This window comes from Ylistrum balloti, unplaced genomic scaffold, assembly GCF_031769215.1.
Source record: "Ylistrum balloti isolate Yb309-2 unplaced genomic scaffold, AGI_CSIRO_Ybal_v1 Utg370284, whole genome shotgun sequence".
Lineage (NCBI taxonomy): Eukaryota > Metazoa > Mollusca > Bivalvia > Pectinida > Pectinidae > Ylistrum > Ylistrum balloti.
Window position 1 is genome coordinate 643,444 of NW_026782217.1, and position 26,152 is coordinate 669,595.

The 26,152-nt window shown below is 37.0% G+C and overlaps 3 protein-coding genes across 3 annotated transcripts in view; all 3 read right to left on the reverse strand.

Annotated features, from left to right (window-relative positions):
• The window catches only part of LOC132552879 (peptidyl-prolyl cis-trans isomerase), a 513,126-nt gene that overhangs the window by 382,677 nt on the left and 104,297 nt on the right, over positions 1-26,152 (reverse strand). The window lies entirely within an intron of this gene.
• On the reverse strand, positions 1,789-2,712 carry LOC132552886 (uncharacterized). The gene has a single exon (XM_060217079.1). It carries the CDS (start codon positions 2,710-2,712, stop codon positions 1,789-1,791), a length of 924 nt encoding a protein of 307 aa, XP_060073062.1.
• On the reverse strand, positions 4,418-24,274 carry LOC132552887 (methionine--tRNA ligase, mitochondrial-like). Its single transcript, XM_060217080.1, has 12 exons — positions 24,049-24,274; positions 22,540-22,655; positions 21,587-21,658; positions 21,213-21,299; positions 20,559-20,687; positions 19,472-19,577; positions 18,763-18,890; positions 12,181-12,296; positions 10,467-10,566; positions 9,344-9,455; positions 5,984-6,175; positions 4,418-4,850 (listed from the first exon to the last, which is right to left on the reverse strand). Exons 1-12 carry the CDS (start codon positions 24,272-24,274, stop codon positions 4,483-4,485), a joined length of 1,752 nt encoding a protein of 583 aa, XP_060073063.1. The 3' UTR covers positions 4,418-4,482.

The following is a 26,152-nucleotide window of genomic DNA, read 5'->3' on the forward strand; positions in this document are numbered from 1 at the left end:
AATGTGTTCTTCGTGGGATCATCTGTTTCACCTACCAAGCAGTAAAACGGAATTAGAAAATGGCGTTAGGGCTGTTATACTATCACTGACACATTTTACTTAAGCCTACACCCCTGGTTGGTTTCTGTCATCAACAGTGATTCATTTAAAGAGTCACTTAAATATTAACTAAAACAACAAGATATTGTTCTGCAAGGTCACTTATGTTATAATGAGAACGTCACAAGTTTGTTCCCAGGCACAGCTGAATCTTTACCTATCAAACGAGAATACTATATGTAATTTGGTTTCTATACCTTGTATTAGGGAGATGTAAATACATGTAAATATGTTTTGTTTAAAACAACAGTTAAACTTCGTGTCCGAAACTTACTACAGATGTGCTGCTGTCATTATGTTGTAATTTTGTTAAAATACACACACAATTCAAAAATGCAATATTGATTGTGCGTATGCAAAACATGTAAATGCTATTGTAAAAGCATTACTGCGTACGCTGATATGATTAAAATGACTGAAGTTGAATTTCATACAAACCTGACAAATTTAGTTAGAAAACACTTTCCACGCCACGCCTCTGATGTACCAACCATGATAGTAGTATACACTATATATAGGTATGTAATCGATTGTACCGTGATAAACCACAGCTTCCGATAACGTTATATATAGTATGTACTGTCGTGTATTAGTAAACAGACGGCGGTACAAAACTAGCACGCGCTATCATCTAGATCAGATTAAGAATAGGAAAACAAATAAGTAAATACTGTGGAATCGACACTATTTCGTTGTCAACTGATTTTACACAGTGCTCAAGTAATCTCCAGGTACTGATGTAAACAGTTGATTTGTAGACATGTTAATTCGTGGATTTGAGTGCCTACAAAATTGACGAACTTACAACAGCACCTTTCTATAATATTCAGAACTATATAAAGGAATACACTGTAACATACAGCTGTTTCTCCCTCGTGGATGCGTTAAGTTTCTTCTCAGTCGATAATGTGACTTAACCTTTATAGGAGCGGAAGACACTTGCACTTCCGGAACACCTGATCTTATTCTTGTACTTTTTCAGGAGTCTCCGTGTAAATCTTACTCTTGTTCATATACTGTTCTAGTTCAGTTGATTTGTAGTTTCGATATACGCATTTCGTATGTCTGCTATGAAACGGCTTCATAATAAGTATTTGTATAGTCTATATATGAGTTTGGTATATTAGATTAGATATCTCTGACGGTTACGTCGCGGAAATGATTATGCAAATATTTAAGAACTTCGTGGTTAGGAAAGTAGACATAAAGACAAATTAAACATGTACTGGGTAGATTATTTCTGTTTCACTGGTCATTTCAAGTGCCGGACACGTGTAAGTGACGGGAAACATCCTTGTTTACTCAATTTATGTCGCACGAGGGGCTGACTGTGGTGTATCCCTTGTAGATCGGAAGTTAATTCTCTGATACCTTCTGTTAGGGGGACGTCGTGGTATCCAGGAAAAGGGTCTACACCTTAAGCGGAGACTGAAATCAGGGTCTTGCAGAATCGGAGGTTGTCTTCCATCCTCTTCTAACTGAATGTTGAAAACGAGGTCAAATTTCCAAGCGATGCCCGATACTCCGATCAGGAGACGACTTTTGCTGGTGTTGTCCACGTTTGCAAAAATATGTACAGATAAACAAGATCATCTTTCAGTAACATCCAAAACTTTACCAAATTAATAGACTATGGGCTGAATAACTTTCCCTCTAAAGCTTGATTTTTCCCTCTTTCTGTTTTAGGATTCACCTAATTTGGTCACTAGCATCACAGAATAGTACTGTAAGGTGCAATGCTATCTTCAGTATTGTGCAACTCTTAAACTGCAGTGGTAGCATAATGGGCCACCATCCAACAGGTGTCTCTGAATACAGAAGGGGATACACGGCCGCTATCTGGGGTACATGGTCGGCTGTCGGGGTAGGTGGCCATCTGTCGGGGTACACGACCGCTATCTGGGCTACACGGTCGGCTGTCGGGGTAGGTGGCCATCTGTCGGGGTACATGGTCGGCTGTCGGGGTACACGGTCCACTGTTGGAGTAGGTGGCCGGCTGTCGGGGTACAAGGTCGGCTGTCGGGGTTTGGGTACACGGTCGGCTGTCGGGGTAGGTGGCCGTCTGTCGGGGTACACGGTCGGCTGTCGGGGTCGGGGTACACGGTCGGCTGTCTGGGTAGGTGGCCGGCTGTCGGGGTACACGGTCGGCTGTCGGGGTTTGGGTACACGGTCGGCTGTCTGGGTAGATGGCCGTCTGTTGGGGTACACGGTCGGCTGTCTGGGTAGATGGCCGGCTGTCGGGTTACACGGTCGGCTGTCGGGGTCGGGGTACACGGTCGGCTGTCTGGGAAAGTGGCCGGCTGTCGGGGTACACGGTCGGCTGTCGGGGTTTGGGTACACGGTCGGCTGTCTGGGTAGATGGCCGTCTGTCGGGGTACACGGTCGGCTGTCTGGGTAGGTGGCCGGCTGTCGGGTTACACGGTCGGCTGTCGGGGTCGGGGTACACGGTCGGCTGTCAGGGTAGGTGGCCGTCTGTCGGGGTACACGGTCGGCTGTCGGGGTACGCGGCCGACTGTCGACACTTGATGTCGAAGCTATGTTACTCACTTCTGCTGCCTGAAATGGTGTATAATATGACCTGTGTAGGGTATTACAGTTCCTGTGTGTACCCATATCGCTGACACTCCAGTGACCTGGAATGGTGTATAATATGATCTGTGTAGGTATTACAGTTCCTGTGTGTACCCATATCGCTGACACTCCAGTGACCTGGAATGGTATATAATATGACCTGTGTTGGGTATTACAGTTCCTGTGTGTACCCATATCGCTGACACTCCAGTGACCTGGAATGGTATATAATATGACCTGTGTTGGGTATAACAGTTCCTGTGTGTACCCATATCGCTGACACTCCAGTGACCTGGAATGGTATATAATATGACCTGTGTTGGGTATAACAGTTCCTGTGTGTACCCATATCGCTGACACTCCAGTGACCTGGAATGGTATATAATATGACCTGTGTTGGGTATAACAGTTCCTGTGTGTACCCATATCGCTGACACTCCAATGACCTGGAATGGTATATAATATGACCTGTGTTGGGTATAACAGTTCCTGTGTGTACCCATATCGCTGACACTCCAATGACCTGGAATGGTATATAATATGACCTGTGTTGGGTATAACAGTTCCTGTGTGTACCCATATCGCTGACACTCCAATGACCTGGAATGGTATATAATATGACCTGTGTTGGGTATAACAGTTCCTGTGTGTACCCATATCGCTGACACTCCAATGACCTGGAATGGTGTATAATATGACCTGTGTTGGGTATAACAGTTCCTGTGTGTACCCATATCGCTGACACTCCAATGACCTGGAATGGTATATAATATGACCTGTGTTGGGTATAACAGTTCCTGTGTGTACCCATATCGCTGACACTCCAGTGACCTGGAATGGTGTATAATATGACCTGTGTTGGGTATTACAGTTCCTGTGTGTACCCATATCGCTGACACTCCAGTGACCTGGAATGGTGTATAATATGACCTGTGTTGGGTATTACAGTTCCTGTGTGTACCCATATCGCTGACACTCCAATGACCTGGAATGGTGTATAATATGATCTGTGTTGGGTATAACAGTTCCTGTGTGTACCCATATCGCTGACACTCCAGTGACCTGGAATGGTATATAATATGACCTGTGTTGGGTATAACAGTTCCTGTGTGTACCCATATCGCTGACACTCCAGTGACCTGGAATGGTATATAATATGACCTGTGTTGGGTATTACAGTTCCTGTGTGTACCCATATCGCTGACACTCCAGTGACCTGGAATGGTGTATAATATGATCTGTGTAGGGTATTACAGTTCCTGTGTGTACCCATATCGCTGACACTCCAATGACCTGGAATGGTGTATAATATGACCTGTGTTGGGTATTACAGTTCCTGTGTGTGTACCCATATCGCTGACACTCCAGTGACCTGGAATGGTGTATAATATGACCTGGAATATAATATGGTTTTGGTCGGATTTATCACTTCTTTTCTGTGCTGTGTTTAAAACATACACGGCACTATGAAAGATTTGGATGGAAGCACAGTCCATGAGCAAACAGAACACACAAACAAATGTGCCTAGCACACTGGTAAGCTTGCAAACATATGGAGAATAGTGAGCTTGTTGAAGGTGTCTCTTTAACAGGAAGATCCCGCTCTTAAACACAGAAAAAAAACTTCTTACTCTCAGGCGGTGTAATATATTCTTTCTCTCTAATAAAAAATATAATAAGGAGGTTCTTATGACATCACAAAGAGTCCAATACATACAATATAGATATAAAAAAGCAACTGCCAATATGATTTTATCAACAATATTCAAGTTTTATTTTCCTGTAACATACTCTAAAACCTCAGCAATCTGGTCACTTTTGTTTTATTCGCTGTATCAGTACAGATTCTAATGGATTCAGCATCCGTTTAGATTCAGATGTTGCTGATTGAACTTTAACCTTTGAATGTGCCACGTCTCTTTCATTGTCAGGCACCCCTAATCTTGTTAAAAGTCTTGAGGAGAATGCAGGAATCACTGGTTGTATTAAAATTCCACAAACTCGTAGTGTCTCCATGGCGATGTAAATCACTGTTTCTAAATGCTCCTTCTCACTTTCAGTTTTCACTAAAATCCAAGGTTTATGATCATCGATCAGTTTATTTAGCCAGAAAAGATAGGTCATCAGTGTCTGTAATACTAGGTACACATTGCCATCTTCATAGAATCTATCCACTCGATCTGAAAAATCAACAAATAAAAACCACATCAGAAAATGTATACTGTAAAATCACTCATTTTTGTGGGAGTATTATTTTGTAGGTACTCTAAACTCACAAATTGTTTAAATTAGTACAACTGGATTCATTGACCTATCTTTCCATGAAAAGATTTTTTTTTTTTTTTAAACGTGAAAATTGAGTGACACAAAAATATAAAATTTTACAGTATCAGTTTTTAACAAGTATCAAACTAGTCTGTCTCTCACTATTTCAACACCTCAGCTAGAGATCAAACCTACAACCCCTGGTTTTCTAGTCTACATCTCAACCATCAAGCTAAAGAGAAGCGTGGTATATTGCAAGTAGTATTTGACCTATCCACAATTTATGAAGCATATTCTTTATTGTTGTGTGCTTGAAACAACTCACTTCCATTTACATAGGGAATTTTGTAACTAAATTTAGTTTAACTTTGGTTGTTTGTATTTTACCCTAATTGCTCTGGATGGCATGCAATGGGCCTCCAGTAGGTTTTTCTGCTACATAGCAACCAGCTACTACAAAATGAACCTACATTTTCATCAGGTATCAAACCCATCAAGAGACCTAGCAGCCTTGATGGTCATCTGAGATAAGCAATATTGAATATAAAGGTTAAAGGATAGTTATCAAATGTCAGGAAACAGAAATTGTGACATTGAATATAGTAAGGCAGTGTCAATACATGCATTCCATCAAAACTGTCATCCTATACTGATAATTCTTAAAGTTATTTCCAGTGGGAAATAACCAACATTATGCTCAAAAATACTAATTTCCTATGAAATTTACAGGAAAGAGTATTTGTTTCTACCATACGTGGGTCTTGAGAAGAAGATTTTTGAAATTTAAGTCCATTTGGCCCCTTTTGGCCTCACCCATCAGCCCCTGGGGGGCAGGGACTGTATAATTTCACAATTTTGGTTCATCTTAGGCCAAGGAATGTTTCTGCAAAATTTCATTGAAATTGGATCTGGGGTTTTTGATAAGAAGTTGAAAGTGTTAAATTGTTTACGGACGCACAATGCACAACACCGGATGGATGGTATTAGAATAGGTAACCATGAGACTATGTCTCAGATGACCTAACAGGCAGTTTGAACCATAACAGACCTGCTAGTCCATAAAGCTCCTCTAAAGTGTGACGATCCTCGTCTGTGAAGCGAGTCAACAAGGCATCTGTTGATGGATTGGTGAAGAGTTGTTCTGGATTGAGAGATTTACTAGTAATCCTGTTCAAAGCATTTCCTATAGTGTTCACCAACTCACTATTGATTACCTTGACAATCTTCCCCTCATTAAAATCTGCGAAAGAAACATTTTCATATTCTTCAATATCACCATATGTAGAATAAAAAATAAAGGAAGCATTTTTTTCCCAAAAACTTCATATGTATACAATGTACCTACTGTAATGAAATTCACAGTAACTGTACCATAATTCTTTGTGTACAGAATCTAATCTTGATGTTTTTCAACACAATACTATTTCAGCACTTTCGTTGATGAAAAGTACTCAAAAAATTCATAAAAGATAAATATTAAAATTTAAAGGGATTTATCAATTTGTGAAATTTGTGTAAAAACTGAAAATAGTTTATGGACAATCATACCTAAACATTAGAGAGTCTTTCTGTGCCAAGACATTGTATGTTATATTGGTGTATCTTTTTATATGTAGGTGGGTGATATCACCAGGCATGGGCATGAATGTGGGTGGGTGATAATACCATGCATAAACTTGGTAGGTGAATGACAATAACAAGCATGGACTATGAGGTGAGTGACAATAACAAGCATGGACTATGAGGTGGGTGAGTGACAATAACAACCATGGACTATGAGGTGGGTGAGTGACAATAACAAGCATGGACTATGAGGTGGGTGAGTGACAATAACAAGCATGGACTATGAGGTGGGTGAGTGACAATAACAAGCATGGACTATGAGGTGGGTGAGTGACAATAACAAGCATGGACTATGAGGTGGGTGAGTGACAATAACAAGCATGGACTATGAGGTGGGTGAGTGACAATAACAAGCATGGACTATGAGGTGGGTGAGTGACAATAACAAGCATGGACTATGAGGTGGGTGAGTGACAATAACAAGCATGGACTATGAGGTGAGTGACAATAACAAGCATGGACTATGAGGTGGGTGAGTGACAATAACAAGCATGGACTATGAGGTGGGTGAGTGACAATAACAAGCATGGACTATGAGGTGGGTGAGTGACAATAACAAGCATGGACTATGAGGTGGGTGAGTGACAATAACAAGCATGGACTATGAGGTGGGTGAGTGACAATAACAAGCATGGACTATGAGGTGGGTGAGTGACAATAACAAGCATGGACTATGAGGTGGGTGAGTGACAATAACAAGCATGGACTATGAGGTGGGTGAGTGACAATAACAAGCATGGACTATGAGGTGGGTGAGTGACAATAACAAGCATGGACTATGAGGTGGGTGAGTGACAATAACAAGCATGGACTATGAGGTGGGTGAGTGACAATAACAAGCATGGACTATGAGGTGGTGAGTGACAATAACAAGCATGGACTATGAGGTGGGTGAGTGACAATAACAAGCATGGACTATGAGGTGGGTGAGTGACAATAACAAGCATGGACTATGAGGTGGGTGAGTGACAATAACAAGCATGGACTATGAGGTGGGTGAGTGACAATAACAAGCATGGACTATGAGGTGGGTGAGTGACAATAACAAGCATGGACTATGAGGTGGGTGAGTGACAATAACAAGCATGGACTATGAGGTGGGTGAGTGACAATAACAAGCATGGACTATGAGGTGAGTGACAATAACAAGCGCGGACTATGAGGTGGGTGAGTGACAATAACAAGCATGGACTATGAGGTGGGTGAGTGACAATAACAAGCATGGACTATGAGGTGGGTGAGTGACAATAACAAGCATGGACTATGAGGTGGGTGAGTGACAATAACAAGCATGGACTATGAGGTGGGTGAGTGACAATAACAAGCATGGACTATGAGGTGGGTGAGTGACAATAACAAGCATGGACTATGAGGTGGGTGAGTGACAATAACAAGCATGGACTATGAGGTGGGTGAGTGACAATAACAAGCATGGACTATGAGGTGGGTGAGTGACAATAACAAGCATGGACTATGAGGTGGGTGAGTGACAATAACAAGCATGGACTATGAGGTGGGTGAGTGACAATAACAAGCATGGACTATGAGGTGGGTGAGTGACAATAACAAGCATGGACTATGAGGTGGGTGAGTGACAATAACAAGCATGGACTATGAGGTGGGTGAGTGACAATAACAAGCATGGACTATGAGGTGGGTGAGGGACAATAACAAGCATGGACTATGAGGTGGGTGAGTGACAATAACAAGCGCGGACTATGAGGTGGGTGAGTGACAATAACAAGCATGGACTATGAGGTGAGTGACATGAGGTGGGTGAGTGACAATAACAAGCATGGGCTATGAGGTGGGTGAGTGACAATAACAAGCATGGACTATGAGGTGGGTGAGTGACAATAACAAGCATGGACTATGAGGTGGGTGAGTGACAATAACAAGCATGGACTATGAGGTGGGTGAGTGACAATAACAAGCATGGACTATGAGGTGGGTGAGTGACAATAACAAGCATGGACTATGAGGTGGGTGAGTGACAATAACAAGCATGGACTATGAGGTCTGTGAGTGACAATAACAAGCATGGACTATGAGGTGGGTGAGTGACAATAACAAGCATGGACTATGAGGTGGGTGAGTGACAATAACAAGCATGGACTATGAGGTGGGTGAGTGACAATAACAAGCATGGACTATGAGGTGGGTGAGTGACAATAACAAGCATGGACTATGAGGTGGGTGAGTGACAATAACAAGCATGGACTATGAGGTGGGTGAGTGACAATAACAAGCATGGACTATGAGGTGGGTGAGTGACAATAACAAGCATGGACTATGAGGTGGGTGAGTGACAATAACAAGCAAGGACTATGAGGTGGGTGAGTGACAATAACAAGCATGGACTATGAGGTGGGTGAGTGACAATAACAAGCATGGACTATGAGGTGGGTGAGTGACAATAACAAGCATGGACTATGAGGTGGGTGAGTGACAATAACAAGCATGGACTATGAGGTGGGTGAGTGACAATAACAAGCATGGACTATGAGGTGGGTGAGTGACAATAACAAGCATGGACTATGAGGTGAGTGACAATAACAAGCGCGGACTATGAGGTGGGTGAGTGACAATAACAAGCATGGACTATGAAGTGGGTGAGTGACAATAACAAGCATGGACTATGAGGTGGGTGAGTGACAATAACAAGCATGGACTATGAGGTGGGTGAGTGACAATAACAAGCATGGACTATGAGGTGGGTGAGTGATAATAACAAGCATGGACTATGATGCATCAGGCTGTGAATTTTTTATCATATGAAAATTACCAGCATCTTTCTGAGGAGTAGCCTGCCTTAGTAAGAAATAACGGACTCCATCCACAGTGTATTTGGACATACACTCCAGGGGATCCACTACATTACCCAGACTCTTTGACATCTGAAAATATAGATATAAGTGTAGAACTAAAATACAACTTAACCTGTGATGTATGGGATGATGAAGTAATGACAGATGACTGGACTATTTTCCTACACAATCAGATACATGTATTTAACATTCTGTGAATCTGTAACTGCAGCCATCTTGTTTTTCTTCTACCGAGACAAAAAATCAAACTAACCAAACTTTATTTGTGCAATGATAGAAATATTTTGCCTTATTAGAGTTCATTAAAATGTACTAAATAATGCAAGGGCTGTGGCCTTAAACTTTTTCATAAATGAAATGACTAATTTGCTTTGTCTTGATCCTTGAAAATTTATTTAAGATGGACCAGTATACAGCATAAAACACAGGTTAATACACTGCAGATGACTTGTTTCAACTTTGCCCTGTGAAAATAGAATTTGAAATTGGGTGAGCTCCGGATTATCAGCTTCATTTAATGTTAATATAGCGACTGATTGTAATTAAGAATCTCAGGTGTTTGTAACCTACAACATCAATAGTAACTAACATGGTTAGGAACTCTTTCAAAATGAAGGCAATTTTAGACATGTCACTGGGGCACCTATGTTAACAGTAAACATGGCTGCAAATTTCAAACTAATGGCTTTTGCTGACCAATAATCTCAGCATAATCATATCTTCTACATATGTGTATGATTTTTACTGGAAAGTCTGTATAAATATAGATTAAATTAGGTGCTGCTTCATGAACAAAGTATCAAGCATTACAAAAAAAGTGACAAACATCTGATGACACAACTCCGTCTGAAATACTTTTTTTCTATTCCGCTTCACCATTTCACTACGTTGAGATACTTTCATTATGAGAATATCTAGAAAGGCTGAAAATTAATTTTTCTGGTTCAAATACACATTCCACTGTTACTTTATGTGCCCAAAATCTTGAAATATATTGATTGAGAGTTATCTCTTTTTAACTCAAGTGCACAACATTCAAAGAAGGGATGAACTCCTGTGCAATCATGCTAACACTGATACCTTCATTCCGTCCACCCTCCAATGGGAATGACAAAGGATTTTCTTTGGCAAGGAAAGACCAGCTGCTAGCAGAAAGGCTGGCCAATAAACTGCATGGAACCTGTCAACAAATTAACACTTAACTTTCCTGAGAATAATTACAGAATTTTTCTCAAATCATGTTACAGGTTTGCTGATTGTGAAATACTGGCATTATGTCAGAAGTTTTTTATCAGCTGTTGATCTAGACCCATTTACAATACATACTTAGAGAGTAAGGAGATCATATTGTCTGTGGTAACTTCAGTACTTATGCCCTTAGCTTTCTTTAAGGGCTGACAGAGAAGAATCATGAGGAAAATGTCTGTTAGAAATTAATAGCATTGTGACCTGACTCCCATACAAGAAAAGTTTGATAAATTTGCATAAATTGTCAAATTTTACCTTTGACCTTGACCAATAACCACCTCAATATGATAAGGTGTTGAATTTGATGTTATGGTATAACATGGTAGATATAAAACTAATAAGGTTCTCAATTAGCAGAGAACATGTTGTGATACAATTAGAAGGGATAAATGGACTCAGTATACGCCTGCTCTATAAAATGACTTGGGCAGAACAAGTTGTCCTCGGCGAATAAACTAGAATCTTTGGTACCAAAACAATGTGTCTTTTAATAATGCCTTGGGATCAATATAAAATTTTGGTTCAAAGTCATTAGGTTGGGTTTAATGCAAGACCATAAAAAAGTAAGTTTTGATAACAGAACAGCAATAGATATGGGTATCAACAGACATGATATGGGTATTAACAGACATAATATGGGTATCAACAGACATGATATGGGTATAAACAGATATGATATGGGTATTAAGACATGATATGGGTATTAACAGATATGATATGGGTATTAAGACATGATATGGGTATCAACAGACATGATATGGGTATTAACAGATATGATATGGGTATTAAGACATGATATGGGTATCAATCGATATGATATGGGTATTAACAGACATGATATGGGTATTAACAGACATGATATGGGTATCAACAGACATGATATGGGTATTAACAGACATGATATGGGTATCAACAGACATGATATGGGTATTAACAGACATGATATGGGTATTAACAGATATGATATGGGTATTAAGACATGATATGGGTATTAAGACATGATATGGGTATTAAGACATGATATGGGTATCAATCGATATGATATGGGTATTAACAGACATGATATGGGTATTAACAGACATGATATGGGTATTAAAAGACATGATATGGGTATTAACAGACATGGGCATTTGTTTTTGGAAAGTATAGCATAGGACTTACAATTGTCTCCTATCAGAATCAAAGAGAAATCGCAACAAGCCAATGATATGTGTTTTTTCTTATTTATTGGTATGTCAACTGGTTTTGCCCTAACTTTTGGGCTTTTAAGGGTCCTGATGAAGCCCAAAAGTTCTGGCGAAACTGGTCGACATACCAATTAATAAGAAGAAACACATATCCTGGGCTGCGATTTCTCTTCAATTCTTAGTTTGTCCCTGTACTCTAATCGCCCAGCATACCAGAAGGTATCCAAGCAAGAGATACAAGGAACTACTTGAACTCTTCCTAAAAGTACGGTGTTGGTTCTGTCCTAGTATCTCTATCGTCAAAATCTGGTTACATTGATAGATACTGATCTACACTGATATAGGAGTAGTTTGCTTACTTGAGAATATCTTTGCCAACCACATGACAATCTGCAGGCCAAACACTGCAATATTCGTCTCCAGGGTAACCAGTTACTGTGAGGTAATTTGTGAGGGCATCCAACCATACATAGATCTGTACCAAAACACAACCAGTCAAACATTAATGTAAATTATTGTAATATCAGAACTACATATACCTTATACAACTTACCAAATACTCCATTTGATTAAAATAACACAAAAATCATGCACGTAATAAAAGTACAGCCAAACCTGTCTTTGAGGCCAGTTTTATATAAAGGCATTCTATCTATACAGGCCACAACGTCAGTTCTCTGTGTATTGAAATTCATTGTAACTAAAACTCTACATAAAGTCCACCTTTGTACAACACCCACTCTGCTCCCTATCTTTTCAGTGATATAAGTGTCTTCTGAAATATCTTTATTTATCAAGTTAAACCCATATAAAATAAATGCATCTTGGTTTCATTAGCAAAGTGGTTTGGCAACCTGCAGGTGTGTTCAAATAATGATTTTAAGCTTATGTCATGGCACAGTGTTGGTTGCCCCATCCTTAATCCAGTATACTCCAACTTGTTACTACTTTTCATGAACAAATGAACAGATTTTGACCAAATTTGGTCAAAAGCATCCTTGGTAGAATGAAAAAAAAAGATTTGTAAAAATATTGGTTCTTGAAAGAGAAAAAGAAAATGAGGAAATTCTTTGAAATCTTGTGCAGAAATATCGGGATCCCGATTCAATCATAAGCATACTCTGGTGAAGGGAATTAATTTTGTATAAATGCTGGATCTCAGCCCTCTGGGAGGCGCGATGCAAAATAGTGGAAATAGAGAAAATTCTCTAAAATCCTTTCTTTATGAGAATACATTGATTCTGTTCGATTTGGTCTGAAGCATACCTATAATTGAATGAAACCTAATTCTGTATCAATCAGTCTGACATCAGAGATGTGGGGCTCAATAGGGAAAATGTTCTCATATAGAGCCTCCTTCCAGACAAGTTTTTTTTATTTCTTTTATAATTTTTTAAATATTTTGACAAAATTTGACAATTCACTTGCACGCCAGACAACACCACACTCAAACACATACAGAGTACATACACACACATTCACATACAGAGTACACACACACACACATACACAGACACACAACAATATCTAAGGGTCTGATATCATCGTCACTCTACAGTACATTCTTCATTTCACTATCATCATCATGAACATCATCATCATCACCCTCCAACATCATCATCATCTTAAAATATCATCATCACCCTCCAACATCATCATCATCTTAAAATATCATCATCACCCTCCAACATCATCATCATCTTAAAATATCATCATCACCCTCCAACATCATCATCATCTTAAAATATCATCATCACCCTCCAACATCATCATCATCTTAAAATATCATCATCACCCTCCAACATCATCATCATCTTAAAATATCATCATCACCCTCCAACATCATCATCATCTTAAAATATCATCATCACCCTCCAACATCATCATCATCTTAAAATATCATCATCACCCTCCAACATCATCATCATCATCATCATCATCATCATCATCATCATCACCCTCCAACATCATCATCATCTTAAAATATCATCATCACCCTCCAACATCATCATCATCATCATCATCATCATCATCACCCTCCAACATCATCATCATCTTAAAATATCATCATCACCCTCCAACATCATCATCATCTTAAAATATCATCATCACCCTCCAACATCATCATCATCATCTTAAAATATCATCATCATCCTCCAACATCATCATCATCATCATCATCATCATCATCATCATCCAACATCATCATCATCATCATCATCATCCAACATCATCATCATCTTAAAATATCATCATCACCCTCCAACATCATCATCATCATCTTAAAATATCATCATCATCCTCCAACATCATGTTATCATCATCATCATCATCATCATCATCATCATCATCATCATCATCATCATCATCATCATCATCATCCTGATTATTGTATTTCATCATCCCATGCGGGATATAGTCAAACTTTATATATAAATGTAGCTATTGATGTTATAAACATACTGTATTATAGGTACAGATATGATGAATACACTCAAACTTTATATATAAATGTAGCTATTGATGTTATAAACATACTACATTATAGGTACAGATGTGATGAATACACTCAAACTTTATATATAAATGTAGCTATTGATGTTATAAACATACTACATTATAGGTACAGATGTGATGAATACACTCAAACTTTATATATAAATGTAGCTATTGATGTTATAAACATACTACATTATAGGTACAGATGTGATGAATACACTCAAACTTTATATATAAATGTAGCTATTGATGTTATAAACATACTACATTATAGGTACAGATATGATGAATACACTCAAACTTTATATATAAATGTAGCTATTGATGTTATAAACATACTACATTATAGGTACAGATATGATGAATACACTCAAACTTTATATATAAATGTAGCTATCGATGTTATAAACATACTACATTATAGGTACAGATGTGATGAATACACTCAAACTTTATATATAAATGTAGCTATTGATGTTATAAACATACTGCATTATAGGTACAGATGTGATGAATACACTCAAACTTTATATATAAATGTAGCTATTGATGTTATAAACATACTACATTATAGGTACAGATGTGATGAATACACTCAAACTTTATATATAAATGTAGCTATTGATGTTATAAACATACTACATTATAGGTACAGATGTGATGAATACACTCCAACTTGCTCACGTACGCAATCATTCTTCAACATGTCCCTGATTAAACAAGGCAGAAAATAGATACACTCAAACCAAGCAGATAGCGGTGGCTATAAAAACTGGCTCAGCTCAAGCACATTACATTTACAGATATCATTGTCATTATGGAAAGAGGGGCAAGAGAGAGCGAAAGAGAGGAAAGGCGATGAGTAAAAAAGAGGAAAAGAGGAGGACAAACAAAGCTGGGAGGGTTCATTAAATACTGTCTATTTCTACAATCGTTCATTTATAAGAAATAAAGAGAAAAATCAAACTATAGCAGTAATTATGGTGATGCCAAGGTCAATGGGGAAAGAAGCTCAAAGTGTATTTTATGATTCCAAAATAGGTCTCCATTTTTTCCAGTTGTTTTTGAAATTCCTTTTTATGTTACAATTTTTGCCAGAAAATATTTTCATTGTTTCTAATTCTTCCAAAACTTCAACACATAAAAATATATGGGGCTACTGGGTCGCCTTGACGACAACCACGCTGAATGTTAATTGGCGTTGATTGGTTAACCCCTGATTAACCACTGAATAAACATTAGTATACAAAATTTTCACCCACTTCCTAATATCCAAACCAAAGTTAAACTCAGAACATTATCAATAAAATGCCAAGAAACTGAATCAAATGCATTTACAAATTACACCATTAGCAGCACTCCTGGAATATTCAAATCTTCTGCATAACGCATTACATCATAAAGAGTACGAATGTTTTCCCCGATATAATGCCCAGACAAAAATCCTGTCTGATCTTCATTAATAAGTTTCCCTAAAACTGACTTTAATCTATAAGAAATTATTCCTGATGCTATTTCATATGTAAAGTTCAAAAATGAAATAAGTCTCCAATTTTTTAAGAAATGAAGAGGCTTATCTCCCTTAGGTATGCAAGTTATCACACCTTGTCTCGGAGTGGTTGAAAGTTGACCTATTGAGAAACTGTAATTGATGGAATGCACCACAAAAATACTTAGGAATTTCCAAAAAGTTTCATAAAATTCTGAAGTAAAGCCATCCGAAACTTGATTCTTGTTATTTTTCATATCTTTCAATACCCTTCCAGCCTCCTAAAATGTAATTACACCTAAATTAACTTATAAACAGTACAGTGATGGAGATGTTGATCCAAATCAATAAAGTTAACTTATTTAAATTTGTGCAAGTTTTCATAGAATAATTTAACTTCTTTTAAATTGTTATCTTGATTTGTAATCATATCACCGTTATCCTTCTAGATTTTCGGAATAATTTTGGAAGTAAAATCTAATTCTTCCTGGTCAGAATCTATATTGCCTTCTAAAATTTCGATAGATTTCTTTAAATTTTCTTCTTTAAGGTTCTGTTGCATTTTTCTATGAGATGCATATCCTATTGACTTGCCTCTTATTTCCATTACTAAAGTCTCCGAAAACAACTGATCATTAATTAAGAACTAAATTTCTGTATCAGGTATAAATACAATAGAATTAAGGTTATACACTGGCAGGCAATAATGTATTTCTGTATCAGGTATAAATACAATAGAATTAAGGTTATATACTGGCAGGCAATAATGTATTTCTGTATCAGGTATAAATACAATAGAATTAAGGTTATACACTGGCAGGCAATAATGTATTTCTGTATCAGGTATAAATACAATAGAATTAAGGTTATATACTGGCAGGCAATAATGTATTTCTGTATCAGGTATAAATACAATAGAATTAAGGTTATATACTGGCAGGCAATAATGTATTTCTGTATCAGGTATAAATACAATAGAATTAAGGTTATATACTGGCAGGCAATAATGTATTTCTGTATCAGGTATAAATACAATAGAATTAAGGTTATACACTGGCAGGCAATAATGTATTTCTGTATCAGGTATAAATACAATAGAATTAAGGTTATATACTGGCAGGCAATAATGTATTTCTGTATCAGGTATAAATACAATAGAATTAAGGTTACAGGCAATAGTGTATTTCTGTATCAGGTATAAATACAATAGAATTAAGGTTATACACTGGCAGGCAATAATGTATTTCTGTATCAGGTATAAATACAATAGAATTAAGGTTATATACTGGCAGGCAATAATGTATTTCTGTATCAGGTATAAATACAATAGAATTAAGGTTATAGGCAATAATGTATTTCTGTATCAGGTATAAATACAATAGAATTAAGGTTATACACTGGCAGGCAATAATGTATTTCTGTATCAGGTATAAATACAATAGAATTAAGGTTATAGGCAATAATGTATTTCTGTATCAGGTATAAATACAATAGAATTAAGGTTATACACTGGCAGGCAATAATGTATTTCTGTATCAGGTATAAATACAATAGAATTAAGGTTATACACTGGCAGGCAATAATGTAATTTTATATCTTCTATACATTTCTTAACTATGTCTAAATAATCAAGTTCAACTAATAAGGAGTTATTAAACTTCCAGAGACTTCTTCCTCTTCTAAATTCATTTAATTTCAAAGCAATCACTGTGGCATAATGATCAGATCTATAACTCGGTTAAATGAATGACTTTCTTGTGCTAGATAATAAACAACCTGAAGTGAGAAAAAGGTCTAAACTAGCCTGTTTAAGTGGATTTTTTCTTCGCCAAGTATATCTCTTGATATCTGGATGGAGTTCTCTAAAAATATCAATAAGATTGTATGCCTCACTGACTTTTAACACCTTCTCCCGAGTAGATGCATTATTGATATTGTTGTAGTTGTAAGAGATAAATTGCTTGGGGTCATCATCGATAATTCCTTAACATGGTCAGATCACATTTCGTCAATATTGGGCAAAATAAGGCAAAAGCTAGGCTTGTTGCATCATATTAGTCCATATTTACCCATGGAAGGAAAACTGAATTTTTTTCAGGCATGTATTTTCCCACATTTTGTGTATTGCAGCACTGTGTAGTCAGGTTGTTCAGGAAATTTAATGGGCAAGCTTTTGAAAACTCAGAAACAAGCTGCCTGAATGATTCTCGATGTACCATTTCATACCCCTTCCAAAGACATGTTTGAAGTTTTACAGTGGATACCTATTGATAGATACTTGAAGTTTAGAAGATTATGTATGAAGATGTCCCAGACTACTTATCTAGCAATGTCTCATTAGTTAGAAATAGTCACAATAGAATTACAAGATATGCCTGTGATAACAACTTTTTAGTTCCAAAACACAGAACTGTTTTTTACTCAAACTATTTTTTGATATCGAGTATCAAAGATTGGAATCTTTTACCTCTTGAACTTAAGGGGATCAATTGTTTTACTACTTTTAAAAGACTACTAGTCAAACTTTTACTTGATTTGTAGACAATTTTGCAAGATACTGCAGCTTTTTACTTTTTAGAGCAACCAAGTCTTTTATTTGTACACTGTATACTTTTCAATCATGTATGTAATCATGTAATTTTTATCCAACAGATGAAGTATATTGTTTACTCATACATGTTGTTTTTACTGACCCATTGATATGTACTTTTACTAACAAGAGGACCATGTGTTAGATAAGCCTTTGGCTTAACATGTATTTATCCTCTGAAAATAAAGATTATTATTATTATAACATTTTTCTCTACAGTGACAATCCTGTAATGTCATCAAGACTTCACTTATCTATGTCACAATACTATCATTGCACATGTGTTTTACGAAATTTATGACAAAGTGACATGGCATAACACAAAATGCCAGTGATAAAAACACTTAATCAGCTGTTACTGACCTTCTGACTGGGATCATTTGGTACGGAAATACCCCAGGACACTCGGTCACTGCTGCGAGTCACAGATAAGTCAGTCAGGTTTTCTAATGAGGATTGCACAACTTGTTTGAACTGAGGAGGTTGTATCACTACAGAAAAACAAATATTATTCCTAGCATTTTGAACCTTTATTAATATCTAAAGAAAACAATGTTTAATATCTTGTAATCTTTTACCCATTTCTACTGAGCTGTTGACAACACGAGTGTAAAATCATTCACTTTCCTTGAGGATTTATTTTCATTGACTTTGTGGGTACACTTAATCCACAAATTTATATGTTTTTGCAATGTTAAAATAAGTATGAGTAAACTTACTAAGCTGCATTTATTCTGAAAATCAAGTGTCCATGGAAACGTGATTTTTTTAAAATGAAAATCAAGCCCCACAAAATTCTACGATTTTACAGTATTACCAGACCTGGGCTTGTGGCTTAATGAACAGGTAATTCACTTTGAGCTGATATCAAATTCATGGGCAGATATTGTTTCTTGTTTTTGTTCCAGATGTAATGATGACATCTAATAAGGAATTTTTCACAAGACATTCTAAAAAGCATTCAGACATCAATACAATGTATTCAAACATATTTGAATTTTTTTTCTAGATAATTCTGTTAGGTAAATGATTTTTATTTAAAAGAGAGAAACTGGCCCATTTAAGGTTCTACCTTCTGTATCTATCCACTGCTGGAGCTGAGGCTTGAACTGCGACAGTCTGAACTTGTAATTCTCTTCCTCCATCCACACCACAGGATGACCACTCTCCGCAGAGACCTGTCAATCACACATGGACATTTTCTATAACACAAAAAGAGTGGTTCAACTCACAGATTCTTTGCATCAAGTATGACCAAACTCTCTCCCTTCATTCATCTAATGGCTTCTGTACCTAGAGTTAGCTATTCACTTTAACAATATACAATTCCTTCAGCTCTTGTACACTGAAGAAGGCTAATCTATCCAAAATCATTGATATCATATTCACATCCAAATACCACTGTTGATCAAATCCTTCATAAAAAATCTAACAAATTAAATTTGACTTGTCCATAATTCATTGTTCACACTAAACATGGTATGTTTATTCTTTACTACTCAAGATTTATTTTCATGCTCCCTGAAGGGAGAGTATACAGTTGCTGCTTTGTCTGTCCATTTGTTCATCCATTTGTCTGTTCATCATATTTTTTCCAGAGCATATCACAAAAACTTTTAGAGGTATCAACATGAAACTTCATAGGTAGATAAATCTCAATAAGAGGCAGTGCTGTGTACAAGAATCATAACTCTCTTTTGCATAAATAGTCCTTTTGGAACAACCATTTATTTGGGGAACATCTATCAGGTCTACCGATTCTCTTGTTTTAGACTTTACTAAGTAACCTTCCTTTCATACATCGTTCAAACTTGTATTCATTGTAATATGCATCTCTTCTTCTACTGGAAACTTAGATCAAATGTTACCTCTGGCCATTCAAAACTGAATGATAATTGCTTCAATATGATAAAGTTTAGTTAAGATACTATGAACTAAATATGAATCAAAGATATTGAAACATTTGCAAAATATGACATTTTTCTGAATAGGATGCCACAAAATGTGACAGAATGACAGAATGAAGAGACATGTGAAACAATATATGCCTCTTCCTCTATCAAAACGGCATTAAATGTCACAGGACGAACACGTAAATCAGAATGTGTAAGTTCACACTCTGTACACAAAAGCAAAGGAACCATCACTCTTTTTTTTACCTTCTGTGTTTCTCCTGACTTTGTTGTAACGTCAACTACATCATTATCAGAAACAAAAGCTTCGTCAGAAATAGAATACCATCCCTTGTATAAATCCTTGTAGATGAATCCTTTCTCATCAAGTACATTCTAAAACCAGAAAACATTGAAGTTATCAGCAAAGTGATGTTGATATTTAGTCAGTTATGACTGTGCAATAGAGAAGTTTGATTCATAATTCAGTTGTACTGTATCTTCGTATCTAAATTTGCATTGAAAAGCGGTATGATTCTCTAGAGTGTGTTTTGTAAAATCCCTTAAGCAAGTATTTCTAGCGAGGACACTTTTAGAGAAGTTTATGTAATGAACACACAATAGTTTTATACCCGTTTCAGTAGACAAAGTGTTTTCTTATGCTGATTTGGAATGGGACATTTAAGTCTCATTTAGGGGAGAAAATTGGCGAATTGACAAACAAATTTTCAGTAACAAACTTCAAATTCAAGGAATTGTTCCTGAAAATCAAAAATGTCATCTGGAAATGGGGCCAATAATTGACAAAAATATAAAAAAAAAGTCTTCACAGTGGCCCTCAAATAATGCATTTTACCAAAACTCAAAATGGCAAAAAATATCAGAAAAGTTTGTAGATTGCAAATGTTGAGATAGTTTTACCCATAACTGATGTACAGCCTTCACATGACTTTCATCCGTTGTACGAACAAAGGTGGAGAAGTTTATATCACTCTTCTTAAACAGGTCCTAGGGTAAAAAAGAGAAGGTCAATATCTAGATATGAAAGGCTTTCTTGAACCCTACTGGATGTCAAGTTTATCCTCAGTCCAGATATGTTATAGAAGGTCTTTATTTATCACATTTAAATGTTGAGAAAACCACAACTTCGGTCAATAATTTGGCAAAAATTGCTCTTCAGGATTATGTAATTTCATTTTTAGAGGGGAAGTTTGAAATATGGCAAGCAGAATCAGGGCCATTCATCTTTACTTCAAAACAAGATGACCCCTCTACTCAAAGGTGTTGACTTTAACCTTAAACTTGTCGGAGACCTCATCACAGAAAACTTTGGGTGCCACACCAGCCTTCTCAGCTGCTTGTTGAACCTAAACAAGGCAAAAATATGATAAGAGGTACAAAATAAGTAGGTGTAGGTTTTCAGCTAAAAACCTGTACATGAGCTGCACCAGTGTTACAGAATGTCAGCACATGAAGACTGCAGTTAATTGATATCAAACACATTCTAATAATAGCTTTCATATATAATTGTACAAAATTTGTATAAAAAGTTACATCTTGCATTTACATTTTACAATCTGTTTGGAGAAATGAACTACCATGTCATTCTATGCAAAAAAATCAACTCTCTAAGTGTTCCCCTATAGGAATTTGACAAGTTAACTTTTCCTTTGAATCATCAAAATGACAATGATTTTACATGCCTTATTATAATACATCACTAAATGCAAAGTAAATGTCTGGCATCTTAATACTTCACTCCTTTGAGTTCAGAGATGAGGTATCTCAACACCTGGGACAAGATTCTTCAGTTGCCCAACAGTTAAGGCATCAAATTTCTAGTGCGGGTATGGTATCAGACAGATTGGACAAGAGAATATTTCACTCCTTTTGTGGTCAAAGATGAATGACCACAACCTAAAGGGCAAACTTCTTAAGTTGCCTTACATTAGGCTTGTCAAGTGTTGCAGTATTAAGCTGTCAATTCAAGTTTGGCAACTTAATATTTGTCCTCATTTTGAGTTTCAAAAAAGAACCAGCCACCACAATTAAGTTGCAGTAAACTTATTACAGTACAATTAGGACACTTATGGCCAAATAGCTCACTCCAATTCTCAGCAACATACATGTATCTTTAAATAGTCAAAGATTATAAGACCTGAATAACAGAAACAAGAACCCGTATTAATACAACATATATTACATCTTCTTTCATTTGAAGGAGAGATGTACTTAGCAGAATGTTAACCTTCAATCCATGCTCATCTGTTCCCGTGGCAAAGAATGTCTGACTGCCTTTGAGTCTCTTCCACCTTACCACAGAATCAGCAACTAATGCAGTATAGAGATGGCCAATGTGAGGAGCTGAAACACAAACATCCCATTTAGTGAGATACTGGTATAATGCTAGGAGCTGAGACACAAACATCCCATTTACTGAGGTACTTGTCTAATGCTAGGAGCTGAGACACAAACATCCCATTTAGTGAGGTACTGGTCTGATGCTAGGAGCTGAGACACAAACATCCCATTTACTGAGGTACTGGTATAATGCTAGGAACTGAGACACAAACATCCCATTTAGTGAGGTACTGGTATGATGCTAGGAGCTGAGAGACAAACATCCCATTTAGTGAGGTACTGGTATAATGCTAGGAACTGAGAGACAAACATCCCATTTAGTGAGGTACTGGTATAATGCTAGGAACTGAGAGACAAACATCCCATTTACTGAGGTACTGGTCTAATGCTAGGAGCTGAGACACAAACATCCCATTTAGTGAGGTATTTGTCTAATGCTAGGAGCTGAGAGACAAGCATCCCATTTAGTGAGGTACTGGTATAATGCTAGGAACTGAGAGACAAACATCCCATTTAGTGAGGTACTGGTATAATGCTAGGAACTGAGAGACGAACATCCCATTTACTGAGGTACTGGTCTAATGCTAGGAGCTGAGACACAAACATCCCATTTAGTGAGGTATTTGTCTAATGCTAGGAGCTGAGACACAAACATCCCATTTACTGAGGTACTTGCCTAATGCTAGGAGCTGAGACACAAACATCCCATTTAGTGAGGTACTTTTCTAATGCTAGGAGATGAGAGATAAACATCCCATTTAGTGAGATACTGGTCTAATGCTAGGAACTGAGACACAAACATCCCATTTAGTGAGGTACTGTTCTGATGCTAGGAGCTGAGACACAAACATCCCATTTAGTGAGGTACTGGTCTAATGCTAGGAGCTGATACACAAACATCCCATTTACTGAGGTACTGGTATAATGCTAGGAACTGAGAGACAAACATCCCATTTAGTGAGGTACTGGTCCAATGCTAGGAGCTGAGAGACATATTAAGTAAGATATAAGATTGCTTAACTCCACGACACTCATCTCTTGTTGCAACAATTACATACGAGAAAGACTTGTAAAGATATGTTGCTATTTGGGTGCTTAGAAAGAAATAAGGAAAAGGATTTTTTTGTTCTATAATATGTATCCTGTAAACTACGATAAATTCAATAGATATCCTACAGTATATATGTATTTCTTATTTTATTTTTCATTCCAAGTATCCATACTTTAAACAATAAAAACAGAGTTCATGTCTCTGAATCAGGGGACTTAACTCATTTTGACAATAGATACTATATATGGCTAGACTACACCAACGTGAATTCAGCACAAATAATGCAGTAGATTGTAGAGTGTCTGAACGTTCAATTTAAGTGTTTTCGTTACATTTTATACGTACATGCATTGACATAGAATATCGGAGTAGACACATAAAATGCAGCTTTCTGCGGTCGACTTTCCTGTGAAGATGTGGGAGTTGATATAAACGACGTCGTCTGCAGCCATCTCTCCACAAAAACTTTCTGTCGTCTTTTCAGAAACACACGTGCGTACGCACGCCATAAGTTTACAGATCTATACGTGAATACTTTAGACAGTTCTGTCAGAGGTCTTACGGCTAGCATCATGAAAGGCAAACGTGGTTTTCCAAAAATAACTCGAGTGATACTAACTACCGTCAGATATAACTCGGATAACGCCAAGCACAGCCAGCAGTTATGAATGGGGAACCCTAAAAGCCCTGTGAATTCTGCAGACAAGACGAAAGCGACAACAGAACCAAAACTGGAATCGTGAAAAATAACATCCCTTTGCTGGTCAATGCATATAAGGAAAAATGATGGGTTCATTATGTAAACGGGTATTTCGGACGTTGATGATGGTGTAAAGAGATCATGGCAACTACCTCTGCTGATTTACAGTAAAAATGTTTTGGAGAAAAAGTAATCCATCACCCCTAACTTTGAAAAAATGACCATGCATAACTCGACAAAATCCATTTTTTCATACTTAAAATTTTCGTAGTTCCACCAATGTGACTCGAAGAATGTCCCGGCCAAGTATTATTGTTTTCCGGGTCGGCCCGAAATTCTAGTTGGCCACTATTGCAGACATCTGAAAATAACATTTTTAATTTCTTGTCCAGTTCCTCTGATGCTGTTGAGATAAAAAAAAAATACTAAAGTGAAGGGAAAAGAATGCCGAAAGTTCTACATAGCATTGAAGTCACAGCTACCATCTGTAAAATGCAATCATGATTTTCTTGAACAACCCACATTTCCAAATTCTTCTCAAGTTCTGCTTTAGAGGTTAAAAATATAATTGACATTTGTTGTGATTGATTCTGAAATGTTATCAATAAAAGTTGTTATTTTTGGATAGAAGAAGTCCGCCATCTTGAAACACCATTTCTTACTCACTTACACCAGTGTCACTGAGCTGAAAATTAAAGAAAGGATATCGATAAAATAAAAAGGGGTGGGGGATGTTGACTTGGTTTAACCAATCCAATGTTCTGCGATCGATTTAAAACGACCAAAAGTATATTCAAGATACCTTCGAGCTCCGCATCATGCATGCCGAGCCGTGTTCCTTGTAACAGGATGCAAAATATTGATGGTTTCGCGGGCTTGACAGTTCATTAAGAAATTACGTGCTAGGATAATCCAAAATGTAATTCAGATTGACACAACCCTTTTTTCTGGTACAATTTTTAACTTAATCTGGTCGAAAAAGAATGCATACAAAATTTCAGCATTTTCTATTGAATAGTTGTACAAATATAACACATTATTCTTTTATGTAAACGTGTACATTGCCTCGGTTTGTTAATAACTATTGGACATATGTGGACCAAGAATTGCCTATATATACACAAACAATATGCATGTATACCAGAAGTTATTAATAGAATGATCACAGACTTGACTCGATCCTGTAAATCCAGTGTGCTCCTGTGGACATCCTTGTGAGAATGCCTTTCACTTCTTCTTCGAGTGTCGAACTTTCAGAAATGAAAGACACATTTTGTTTCAAAATCTGGCTGAGTTAGAAGTAGATTTGAATTTAGAGCTTCTTTTATTTGGTAATAACGATCTTTCTGAGGACCTAAACTATTTTGTCTTTACACATGTACAAAATTTCATTAAATCCAGCAAAAGGTTTTACAAGATTCTTATACGATGATGTATTTATGTCTGTGTGTGAATGCTTAATATGTATAATTTATGTTTAAGCCTATCTCTTTATGGGAGAGGGATCCAATAAGTTGTAATAACTTGTGCCCAGTTCCCTTGTTCAAATTTATTTTGGCAATAAAATATGTTTAAACTAAACCTGTAAATACTTATCACAGACACGAACTGCGTCCAATTACTTTTCTTCAAGTTTAAATGTTTTTTTCAGAGATATCGGAATGTGTCAGATTTATTGCATAAAGGATTGTCAAACAAAATGAAACGTAAACAACGGATTCAAAAACGAATTTCTAAATTAAATTCTTT